We start from the raw sequence: 12,747 nt of genomic DNA, 5'->3' as shown, positions 1-12,747 counted from the left end.
GCACATATCCATTCATTACAGGGTCAAGAAATGTGTTGTCTTTTAGTGTGGAGTATTGTGCGCTGTTGTTTTATGTACACTTTAAAATTACCCAAATCATTTCACAAAAGAAACGCCTCACATTCACATGTGGTAGCAGCTATAAAACATCACTGAGGTAATTCATGCTATCTGTCCATCTCTATTCAAGATAACTCTTTATTCTCTGTCTTACATATCTGTCTGTCTTTTAAATCTTATGAATAATTCAGCATGCTTAAAAAAAGCAGTATGATGTGGATGAAATGAATATGGTGTTCATTATGCCGTTTTTCAAATAAAGCATCAAAAAATACTGAGGCCACAACAAAATCTCCATCTTCTTTTTCACTGTAGCCAAAAGAAGCAGCTGTTTACATCTTTAGGGCTTCCCAATCTCTTCCCAAACGTTACCTGCAGGAATCTGATCAAATGCAGACGGTTTCAGAATTTCCACATGCTGATCCATCTGAGAGTCTGAAAGAGAGCGAGACAGAGCGAGAGAGTAAATCCGGAGGGATATTAAAGAAAAACACACAGCACTGGTAATCATTAACACGCAAGACACTAACAGCATTCCGATTTTCTGTCATGGTTATTGCATCTTCTGGTTATTCAAAGTGATCATGGGTTTTAAAGTAATAATGTTGCAACTGAGCAAACAATGATGAGGAGGAGATTAATAATGGTCAGTTTTCCTCGTGAAACCGAATCCTCCACACACCTCTATTTTGGGGAAATATCTCAAGACAAGAAAACCATAGCAAACTTTAATGCTCATTTGAAATATAAAAATATTGATGATGAGGGTTAGGGTTATATTTTAGTCTCAAACAACCCACTAAATGCTTGTCTGTTTGCCATATTTAAATGATCTTTGAGTCTTGAGTTAGCTAGTAAAGGTTACTAATAAGACAGCAAAAGCAAACTGAAAGGTGCAATTGTAGTAAATGTAAAGGAGAGCCCGTGGAAATCGAAGAGGTTCGTCTGTGGACCGAGTGCTTTGCATTGGAAATGTAATGTTGAAGCTTGTTTGAGAAACACACCTGAAACTGATATACTGTGGTTATTAAAACCAAATAGTCCACTTTGCATGTCAATATGCTGAGCTATCAATGTAACAGAAAGCTGTGGCTCGTGTCTCTCCCCATACAGCAACAGGCATGAAACCTGAGCTCAGATTCAAAGAGTCAAAGCACCTTCCAAAACCACAGGACAATAAAAGTAAATGTAGTTATGATAACGACAGCACAAGTAAACTCGGATTTGCAAAATTCAAATCCCAAAACAAACATTTCGTTTTCACAGAGGCTTTTAGTCAAAATGATTTATAGTAGACATTATAATCTACATGTCCATTCCCTGTGCCTCGAACCCAGAAAAGGCTTGGCGTTGCTGGCAGTGGCACCACAGGAATATCGACGTATCTGCTGAGCAGCTGTGTTGTACACAGAAATGTGTTGAGATGCAAACGAAGGGTTTGACTTTAATCGTGTCATAATGATGCTTTGCTCTTAAATGTTCACATGACAACCACTTCAAGAAAAATGAAGGTTAACAAACCTCCATCAGCCTGTGTCCGTCAACTTCAGCAACACAGAATCAGAAAGCATCCGAGTATGACACGAGAGTTAAAGATGAAGGTCACACATTTCCTTAAAACTGCATGACATCACTGCGACATACGTGCAAAAGGTCTAGAAATAATAGACGGCATTTTATTTTATACATGAGAAACAGACTAGTCCTTTTGCGAGTAGACGTCACAGTTACGTCACTGCAGGCTTTAAAAAGTGGTGTCACATGTGGTGGCAGAAAAACAGTAAAAATGAATTTCACACAAGTAAAACGACCAAGATAACTCACTAGAAAATGTCTTGTTGTGCTGTCGAGTGTCAGAATAGGAATGCCAAAAAAGATGGCCTTCATTTTTACAGAATTCTTTCGTCGAAGACACCATTTGAAAACTGACAATTTAAACGGACAGAATCACCAAAAAATCTTTTAATAATTAGATTAAAAAGTAATTGGAGAAGATGACCGGTGTTCTGTCGAAGTCTGGTCCGTTTATGTGTTTCTTATTAAGTTATCATCGCATTAAGTTTATCATTTATTTAGAAAGATTTTAGATTTGAACTGGCAGAGAAGACGACTGATTCAAGTTTATCATGAAAGGTTAGCAGTGTTTTCCCACACACACTGGTTCTCTATGTGCTTGTGCGCGAGCTCTCTCTCTCCTATGCCCGCGCATGTCTTCTGTAGTAACTCTGTGTAATAGCAATTTTTTAATTTGCGCCGAATTGCCTGCGATGTTGCATTTATAAATCAAGATTTTAGTAACTTAGTAGTTAAAGTAACAACTGGTTGGATTAAACACAAGGTTATTGGGTCATGTTTAGTCACTATTTTAATAGTCTTTGGGGTGGTTTCCTGAACAGAGATTAGCTTAAGCCAGGACTAGACCTTAGTTTAGTCGACAGAAGAAATAGTCGTTAGTTGCAGCTCTAATCAGGAGTGTTGCGCAATTGCATTTTTTAAAAAAGTGGAGTAGGCGGTTATTTTCTAAAATTCGAGAAAATCCTCTGCTATACGTTTAATAAATATATAAATATAGCACACACACATGATGTAAAGTGTTATTTATATACATACAGTACAAGCCTATGCATATTAATTTGTATGTAAACATAATAGTTTTAAAATAGTTTTACAACAAACACATAGGCTATAAATATAAGGAAGAAATAATAGAAAACATAAAAATGATGAAATATTTAATAAATGGTATCATGATAATATTTCTTAGTTTTTATGTGTACTTTATCGATTCATACTGTAAATAATTGATTTACAAATAAAGAACAATACATATACATTACATACATGCACATATATCAGTAGCCAAGCCATTTAAACTTTTAATTTATTTAAAAACTACCTAACATGCTGAAAACGCTACAAGAAACATTACACTAAAGAGAAACATACTTCGACAGAACACCGGATCCATAAAAATCACAGTTTAATGTTAAAACACTTCACACCGCTACTACAGAGCTGACACTTTTGGCCACCAGTTGTGCTCCGCCCACAAAAAAACATTCATCTCTGTTTGCAAACACACAAATGGTCTACTCTATAGGTTTACATGTAATAATGGGTATATTTTGCTGTACTGTAAATGTTCTGTCAAAATAAAATGGTTACACTTTATAATAACTGCACACTGTAAATCATTAGTTAAGCATTAGTAAATAATTAATTCATCAGTTATAAAGCATTGTTCATAAATTAATAGGCATTAGTAAGCAGTTAATAAATACAGCTTATAAATAAATGCTTTGCTCCTGATTTATAACTTATAAGCATATATATAATGTGTTTAATAATTATATTTTATATGATCAGTTGATCACTTTTTAAATTCTTACAAGAATAAATAGTACATTAGTTACAGACCAGTTATTTAGGAGTTGTCAGTGGTTTATAAGATGATTTATCAAATAATTAATAAACTATTTAAATGTGCATTAACACATCTTATTCTGCTTTATAAGCTGCATTCCTATTGTAATTCATGATTAATTCAGAGTTATAAAACACTGATTAGTTGTCAGTTAACTATTTTTGTGAGCTCATCTAAAGTGAGGAATGTTTTTGTCTTGTAAATTAAATTTAAAGACTTGGTTATCTTCTCAACAGAAAACTGAAAGCAAAACATCAGAACACAGAAACATTTATTTCAAGATGAATGAAATAAGTTGTTTATTTTATATCAAGTCAAGTGTACAGTTGTACAGTCTAACATTATTTGTATCAAATAAATCATATTCCACAACAATTACACATACATTTTAAATGTTACTTTAAGACACTTTGTAAAACAATTGTTTATCTGGTAAAATATCTGTATTTATTAAAACGTGTCGCTCTGTGAAGTCTCTTTAATACATCCGTCCAATCACGATGTAGGAGAGGCGGGACAAGTACTACACCAACCAACCGGAACATCCTGTCTTTACAAATGAACAACAACCTCGAGTGCTCGCTTTTAGAAGAACGCCTGCCGTGTTCATTCACCTAAAAACCTGCAGTCCGTGGTTTTACCCTAAGATTGTATAAATTAATGACCTAACGTACTGTTCACTGCATATTAATCTACTGTTGTGTTTTAGAAGTGAAGAAAATAGGATTAATTTTAATATAAGTGTTATATTTACTGTCAAACTGCAGTCAAAATAATCGTATTTCAAACTTCATATTAGGGCTGTGTGATATTGAAGAACAATGCAACGCAATGTAATGCTAAACAGTGTCGGACTGAGACAATAAATTAATGTGAATCCATCCCAGGCCAACTTAGCATGCCGCCGACACCCTGTTCATGTACTGTTATTCACCGGATTTTCTAATCTTGAAGGCTTATATCATTAGTTATACGAATAGATATACTGACCAACAAGTGATCTCTCTTCATCTCTATCTTAGTGCAGTCATAGTGCGGTTTGAGAGTCGGGATTGTAATATGAGAGTTGTCGGTTCAAGTCTACACTGTAAAAAGATTCTGTAGAAATTACAGTATTAGCCAACTGGCAGCTGGTTGCCAGTAACTTACTGTACATTTTAATTTATGTTAATTACCTGCAACAGTTTGTTCAAAGTTAAATGAAAATTAAACATTAGCAAGTCTTTATCTTTACAGAATAAAAAACTAAAATAACAGCCTCATGCAAAGCATTATGGGAAACAAAATCTGAAGGATAAAACAGAAAAGGGTTGATGAGGATTTTTGGTTCCCAGAATGCTTTGCATGAGGCTGTTATTTTAGTTTTTTATTCTTTAAGACAAAGACTTGTTCATGTTTGATGTTCATTTAACTTTGAACAAACTGTTGCCAGTAAGTAGCATAGGGTTAAGTTTACGGTGAGTTGCTGGCATCCAGCTGCCAGTGGTGCTGTAGTTTCTACGGAATCTTTTTACAGTGTAGCCACCTTAACCCTGACTGCTCCCCGGGCGCTGTAGGGATAGCTGCCCACTGCTCCAGGTGTGTGTGTGTGTGTGTGTGTGTGTGTGTGTGTGTGTGTGTGTGTTCACTACTTACTGGGATGGGTTAAATTTAGACGTCACAGTCCGAGTACTGTATGTCTTGCATTACTTGACAAACATGTCACTTTTTTAATATTGAGTTGTGAAGATACGTTATACCGTAGGTCTATAGGTGAACCCCTTAAAAACTCACTAGAAATACACCATGTACACAACTACCATACCACAGACAAATACAGCTTCCTTGGCCACCTTTTAAAAAAAACATTCAGGGTATCTGGAGGAATTTAAAAAATCTAATGTAAAACTTTCTAAAGACCATTTCAAGAGCTGCAAATTAAAAGGTGAAATGACCATTAAAAAAATCATAATTTGGTTTAATACAGTTTGTTCAATAGTTTTATAAAATGATAAACTTCACTTCATAAATTTCAGCCTTGGTTTTTTGCTGTGGTGCGCACAAAAACTTCTATGATTTTGTTTTTCTTTCCCTATCTCGTACTCACTAACAGACCCAGTTCCGGCGGCTGTGGAGGTTATCATGCCACTGATATACTGGCCTTCCTTCAACGTGATGCTTTTAATCCCCGTAAAATTGTAAAAAATCTTACGTATTATATAATATATTGCTTAAGCAACCAGAAGCCACTGACAGGGAAATGAGAAAACTTAGAAAATTCTGATTAGGCAAAACTGGGAACATAAAGCATCAACACTTTCATTGGACGCGATATCGTTACAATCTTTACGTCAGTGTCCGGGAAAGCTTCTAGGTCTAAAGGTGGAATGGCAGAATGGGTGCAGTGTAATTGGACCTGTGAGGGGTTTTGGTAAAACATCCACCGAACAGCATCACATCTCCGTTCGTCTCAATCTTCTGCTAACCCTTACTGCAATTAAAATCAGCACACATGCATGCATGCATGATCCTCTGAGAACAAAGATAAGACGCTGTGAAAACCCCACGTGTCTCATCAGAGAGAAACCTCAGAACAGATGAGAAACGGATTCGTCCAACAGGCCGAAGCAATCGGCGCATCCGTTTGTGCCGCACACATGCAGAATTCGTGCCGATCTATAAATAGCTCTGCTGCCGCGCATGAGCCGAACGTGCATTTAATTCTGAATGGATTGCTGAGATAAATCAAAAACACAAGACTCCTGCGCATGAGTGCAAAATGAAGAACCTAACCAATGGATAACTAACCCTAACCGGGTCATTATCGTTGAGGCCACAGACACATTCATGTGATGCTCTTACAAACAGCACATCTGGATAAATCCTACCAACATACAGAAATATCACATATAACTCAGCAGGTCGACCATGGGTGCTAGCAAAGCAACTTCAAGAACATGGGTTCAATACCCCCAAAACTGATAACGCGTACTGATTAAACACAAAGTAATGAAATCTGCAATAACACTGCTGATCCCAGGCCAGTCTACTTGCAATAGCACACTGTTAAAAAAACAACTAACATTAAGATGTCTCATAAACAAAGGTAACTTCAGTAGTGCAAGTCAATTGAATACTTTCTGTTCACTCAATTAGATTACTTATCAACGTGTCGCTAATGCTGCATTTACACCAACCGCGGTAGAGGCGTGAAGCGCAAGTGATTTCAATGTTAAGTCAATGTGAAGGCGCGTTGATGCGCGTCAGGAGGTCCCGCGGCGCGGAAGAGGCGGTCGGCTTGGCGCGTGTAGCAGGATGACGTATATTCTAGTCATTGGTCAACGTGTGGTAAAACCACAGACCAATTGGATGTTAATTCAGAGGGTATAAAAGCCCTGAGAGGTTGGGGAGCGAGATGCGTCATCCAGTGGTACCGCCCTCTTGGCGGACGCGGGTTTTATGAAAGAATGAATGGTAAGTGTTGGCTGCACGCGTAAATTTGTGTTTGTGTAAAGTTTTAATTTTGCTATACTTGTGCTAGGATAATGCTCGTTCCATCGGGTGTTTCATCACCGAGTATGTGATGTTCGTAACCTTTTGGAATGAATTGGTATGTAGCCTTACCATCGTTTATTCCGGGTATTTGAGTATGTTATGTAATTAAGTGTTCTGTGCCTGGCAGGTGACATGTAGCCTACGCCTTCACGGTGTCCGTAACCACATTGAATGGGACGAGTGTTAATCTGAGATGACTGCACTGCTGCCTTGCCTGGGTCTCATTTGCTCAATTTGGTAGTTGGACGCTCACGAATCTGCGACAATGATATCCTTTAGGCTGCTATAGGGCTGAGGTGGGGTGCTGACGGCCTTGACCACGTCATTTGATTACGGGACTGTGATCATGAAGGTCTGAATTGACTGTTTTATCCACTGCTTTTAAAGTGCAGCCTTTCTCTCTGGTCGCTGGGAGCACGTGACCCAACTACCTTCAGCTGCCGCTTATGGTTGTTTGTCGGTTTATTAAATTGCCTTGATTATGTTTTTTTTGTTTTATGTTTTAGTTATTAATGTCTGTCTTTTTGTATAAGTTTAATTGTTTTGATTGTATTTTGTTTGAAGTGGGATGCGTTGTCTGGGGATTGAACTTCACAAATTGCGGTTTGCTGTTTTGCAGTGCTTCACTAACTTTGCGGTATTGAGTGTGGGGTGTAAACTACACAATCCCTGCCAGCAACTCTCACTTTAATTTTATTGTCTTTTTTTCCCGTATGTGTTGTGAAGCTTAAATTGTGACTCTTGAGGGATGATTATTTCTTTTACTCTATAAAATAAAGAATTTATATATTTTGCTATATTTGTGTTGTCCTTCTCGCCCCATCTTTGACAACGAACCTCCGTGCCTTATGGTTTAATTTCCCGGTGTATTCCGGGTGGCGTAGTCGGAAATTAGTTTCATTTGTAACTCCCTTTTTGTATATCACCTTGCCACACGCGGAAGACGCGTTTCCGGCGCGAATTGAGCGTTGTGCGTGGTACGCGCGAATGTGCTTTTTGTGCATTTGCGGTTCACGCGAATTTGGGGCTGACGCCCGAGTTGAATAATTTGAACTTTGGCGGAATTTCGCGCCGCGTTAACCAATCAGGAGCCTGCTTGCCGCTGTGGTGGCAGCCCCGCCCGGAGTTACTCATTCAACCAACGCACCGGAGCTATATGACACAAGTTTTTATTTCTATAGAGGAGACAGGAATAAAAAGGACCTCACTTGGAAGAGTGTCAGTGAGGACATTGGGCAACCTGGTACGTTGTTATACACACTTCACTTTTGAATCACATGACGTTTATCGACTCGCGTCGTTTATTTCCCCCCTATAAGGTTACCAAATACAAACTGGTAACTCTCTAGATCAAAATCATTCATCTTGCAAACAGACAACCGCATAGCACTTGCCCCTCCCACAAGAAGCGGAGTTTGCCTCTGACGCGGTCAAATGCTTGCTTTTTCGGCGCGTCTACTCCGCTCTACACGCGCGAATGCATCCAAATTGTTCAAGCGGCAAACCACGCGCGGTAGACGCGATTTTGACGCCTGAAACGCGGTTGGTGTAAACTCGGCATAAGAAAGATGATTTTGTTGACTTGAATAAGATACTCGAGTGTTTGTCCAAAATGTGTCAAAACTTGCCAAACTGTGAATCTAAAGTGTTTGGAGGTTTGTGGCATGTTTTAATGGGTGAATAATCATTTGCACCTGATTGACTTGATTGGGATGTCATGATGTTCAGAGCAGGTGACGTTCTCCTAGGTGTAGTTCCTGTCAAGTACTCTTCCCCCACAAAAGTGTCCGACAGCTGTTGGAAAACCATTAACGAAACTGCATTAATAACAATTCATTTAATTACAGACAGTATTCAGTCCTTAAAGGCGGAGTCCACGAAGTTTGAAAAACGCGTTGGAAAAGGAGACGGGCCGACTACCAAAACACACTTATAGCCAATCAAATCAAATCAAATGCCGGGTTGCGTATGTGTGGGGCGGGTCTATCAACAGAAGGTCCAGATTCTATTGGGGTAGGGGCGTGTTTGTTTAGGTGATTTCAAATATCAACATTGGCTTTCAAACATCATGGACTCCCCCTTTAAGCCCTATTCGAACGGAATTAGTTTTACAGGGGGACCTCTGAGAAAATCGTGCTTCTCAGAGGTCCTCTGTGTTTTTAATCCCGTCCGAATCGGCCATGTCTGTGTTTGTCTCTGACGACCTCTGTAAGAATTCCAGAGCAATTTACCTACTGTTTTTCGCTGAACTCAGAGGTCCTCTGACAAATGTAATTCCGTTCGGATGCAAATCTCTGTGTTTGCCCGCAATATCTTTTGAAAACGCGGTTCATTTCGTGTTTTGACCAACGTGATCTGCCATAAGGTCTTACTAACGCGCATATATTGTACTTCCTGAGTTCCATTCATTCAGATATGCATGTTTTTTCCCATTCTGCGAAAATAAAATAATTAAATCAAGACAAGCTGAATATCAAACACTGTTAAGACTGGCCACTGTAATATCAGTATAAGGTAAGAAACTCCGTTCAAACTTCCTCCAAAGTGGGGAATGTCAGTAAAAGTTTGAGAAACACTGACGTAGGCTAATGTTACTTTAGTAGGATTTGTATAAGTTATTTTGATTTGTTCAAATTAAATTCATAAATTTACATTTAAAGCAAAATATTAAACATTACAAACACACGTATCCAGAGCATGTGATCTTCTGCAACGCCCAAATGCATTAAACAGAGACTCCCATCTCTGGAATAGCCTCAGAATTTGAATCCCCTCCGAATTGATACATAAACTCACAGACGTCCTGGGGGACACGTTGAAACTCAAATGTCGTTTGGAAAACTAATCCCGGCCAAATAGAATAGAATCACTGATAACCAACCTCCATGAGCAACATGACATTATTGACTGGCATATTCTAGAAAAATATAAAACATGTTTATTAGGGCTGGGTATTGTTAGGAATTTCACAATTCGATTTGATTTCGATTCTTGAGGCTTCGATTCGATTCGATTCGATATTGATTTGCTTGCTTCGATTTCGATTCGGTAATAAGTAAATACACAAGCAATTAAGTATATTTTTAAATAATGTGTGTAGTATTACTAATGTTTGATCACGTTGATGGTGCAGGCTTGAAAGAAGTGCTGCTGTTTGCCATCTTTGATCTTTCTGTTTTGATAAAGCACGTCTTGTACAACGCTGAACGCTCTCACTAGAGTGTTGCCCACAGCGCCGCCACTGGCCGGGGGGGCTGAATCGATTCATAGGATTTGATGAATCGATATTGAATTGAGAAACAAATAATTGCAATGCATTGATGAATCGATATTTTTACCCAGCCCTAATGTTTATTTCAGTGCAATCCCTACTGAAAAATCCAGCAAAAACCAGCATAAGCTGGTAGCTGGTTTTTAGCTGGTATAAGCTGGTCCTCCCAGCCTGGCAAAGCTGGTCAAGCTGCTGGGTTAGCTGGTCTTCCAGCATGACCAGCTAAGTCCAGCTAGACCAGCTTAAAAATTGACCAAAACACAGCTAGACCAGCTTTCTACACCAGCAACACCAGCTAAAACCAAGCTGGAAGACCAGCTAAAGCCAGCTCACCAGCTTATGCTGGTTTAAGATGGATTTTTTTAGTAGGGAATCAATAAACTAAATATTCAGTCCTTGCATGTTAAATGCTGAATTTTAAATATTCTGTTCAGACTATTTTTTCAAAGAATGGCTATGCAAAGGTCACCGTGCTTTGTTATAGGTGAGTAAAATTTTCAACATGGTTAAATGCTAAAACTAGTTTTTCAGATAGAAAGAGCTTGAAAAAAACTTTACAATGACACCAAGACCATGTCTATGGGTTCAAGAATAACAAAATACTGGCCATTTGAAACTCGAAAGTCATCACTTTATTTTTTGTCCCATTGTTTTCCATTTTGTAGGTGGTAAAACTCATTGAAATTTTGTTCACTTGTAGTCTAGCAATTGAACTAACGTTAAATGTTTATTACAATTTCAAGAATGTTTTTACTCCGCACGTTGCCTGAGCAAATCCAAGTTGCGTCGAGCGGAACCAAACCGACAGCCGCGACAGTAGCCCTAACCCTTACCCTAACCCTAACCTACATGTTATAGAGAAGCAAAAACAATGTACGGTATGTGGAAAATGACGTGTTTTTTAACCTTAAACTGCATAAACACATTACATTACACCAAATTCACGAAATAATGTTCTTTTAAGAAACGTCATATGACCCCTTTAGTAATGAATCTTTTCACAACCTCAGAAAGCAGAACTTATTCAGTAAAAAACCTGATCATGTTTACAATACATATATATCCTATACATTTCATCCTTCATATTTCTTGATATATGTTTATATCAATAATGGTGAATTGTTTTCATTCTCTGTAGGCTAATATTGTTTCAGTGCATTTCGTCCTAATGCAAATATTTCATAAGAGCATTGCAGCTCCTTTCTAGATAACATGATGCACAAGTGAAGCCCCTCCATCCCATCTGAACCTCATTCAGAAAAATGGGCGACTCGTGTCTAACACCGCCCATCTCAAGCCACCTTATATCATTGGCCATTCGATTTAACCACTGAAACTAGATCTCATAACACTAGTCAAAGCTGGTTACATCCTAAAATCACATTGATTTCAGTCCAAGTGGAGCCGTTCGTGTTTTGCGTGCAATGAATGAAAATGTCTCCATCATCACTGAAACGCAGTTTGTGTGTCGTCATTATTTCCGTCTCTCGCATGAGCGTCCGTTTATAAACTCACCGAATCTCCGTTAGTGTGAATTCCGCTGTAACTCGGTGATAAATTCCGCCATACTGGATCATTCAGTACCGAATCACGTGTGCCGCCGAACTCTACCGTATGTCCTCGAGAGGCGGGAACATTCACACTCGAACCCGCACACGCGATGATGTCATGTAGGATGCGTGACCCACGTGGCAGCCGTGACATCAATAAAGTATGGAAGGCCAAACAGTAATAAAGCAGCGATTGATTGATTGTTGATTGTTTCACTAGTTGGGTTGGTAAGCAATCAGGATTTTTAACACACCGTAATCATAAGCAGTGAATATAAAGTTGACGGTGTTGATTGTAAATGTATTTCAGAGGGTATCACCTGTACCAAAAAGCAACTTCCTTCATTTAAAGTTGGTTGAAACCTTTCTTTGCTCTCATGTGTGATCTTAAACTGAAAATGAGACACATCGTTATAATAAAACATCATCAATGATCATGGCAGTCAGAGCTGAACATCTGGATGCTGTTTCAAGGACAGTCTGTCGTCCAACACTTGTCATACTGAATCCAGATCCTGAACATCTGCATTATTTGTACACTGAGCAAATAAAAGGCCAGCTCAAACTAAAGCGTAAACAGGGGACGCATGTTCAAATCATTTTAAAATTAATTTATTATAATAATGTGAATCTGATGGTGCAAAGATTACAAAGGCATGTGAAGTTCTGGATCTGCTGAATCAGAGCAGCTTTTGACATAAACATTTTTCTATGCATATTTTTAACAATTCAGTGAACCAATCTAAGAAGAAATATCTATAGCAGGGGTCTCCAACCCTGCGTTCAGCCCCGCAAAACGTTTTTTAAAATCGAAACAGTGGGGCCTATAACCCCCTCTTCTGATGACGCAAGAGTTGTAACTACAGCAGCAAAGAAGGCCATTTTCTGTGTTGTTTTTAGAAGAATTT

At 38.6% G+C, this 12,747-nt stretch overlaps 1 protein-coding gene and 1 long non-coding RNA gene across 2 annotated transcripts in view; one reads left to right on the top strand and one right to left on the bottom strand.

Annotated features, from left to right (window-relative positions):
- The window catches only part of LOC141365795 (histone deacetylase 4-like), a 31,117-nt gene extending 19,109 nt beyond the window's left edge, over window positions 1-12,008 (bottom strand). Inside the window, exons 1-3 of the mRNA XM_073870610.1 lie at window positions 11,805-12,008; window positions 8,713-8,812; window positions 433-495 (exon numbers count right to left, since the gene is read on the bottom strand). Coding sequence (XP_073726711.1) covers window positions 433-495; window positions 8,713-8,812; window positions 11,805-11,993 — 352 coding nt within the window. The 5' untranslated portion in view covers window positions 11,994-12,008. The remainder of the gene's footprint in view (window positions 1-432; window positions 496-8,712; window positions 8,813-11,804) is intronic.
- LOC141365799 (uncharacterized) lies at window positions 7,041-7,817 on the top strand. The gene is made up of 2 exons (XR_012370785.1): window positions 7,041-7,073; window positions 7,146-7,817. It is a non-coding gene; the product is annotated as an uncharacterized lncRNA (long non-coding RNA).
- Window positions 12,009-12,747: the final 739 nt, after the last annotated feature.

The sequence above is a fragment of the Misgurnus anguillicaudatus genome, chromosome 8 (genome assembly GCF_027580225.2).
Source record: "Misgurnus anguillicaudatus chromosome 8, ASM2758022v2, whole genome shotgun sequence".
NCBI lineage: Eukaryota > Metazoa > Chordata > Actinopteri > Cypriniformes > Cobitidae > Misgurnus > Misgurnus anguillicaudatus.
Note: the sequence above shows the minus strand (reverse complement) of the source record. Positions and strands in the feature narration are given on the sequence as shown.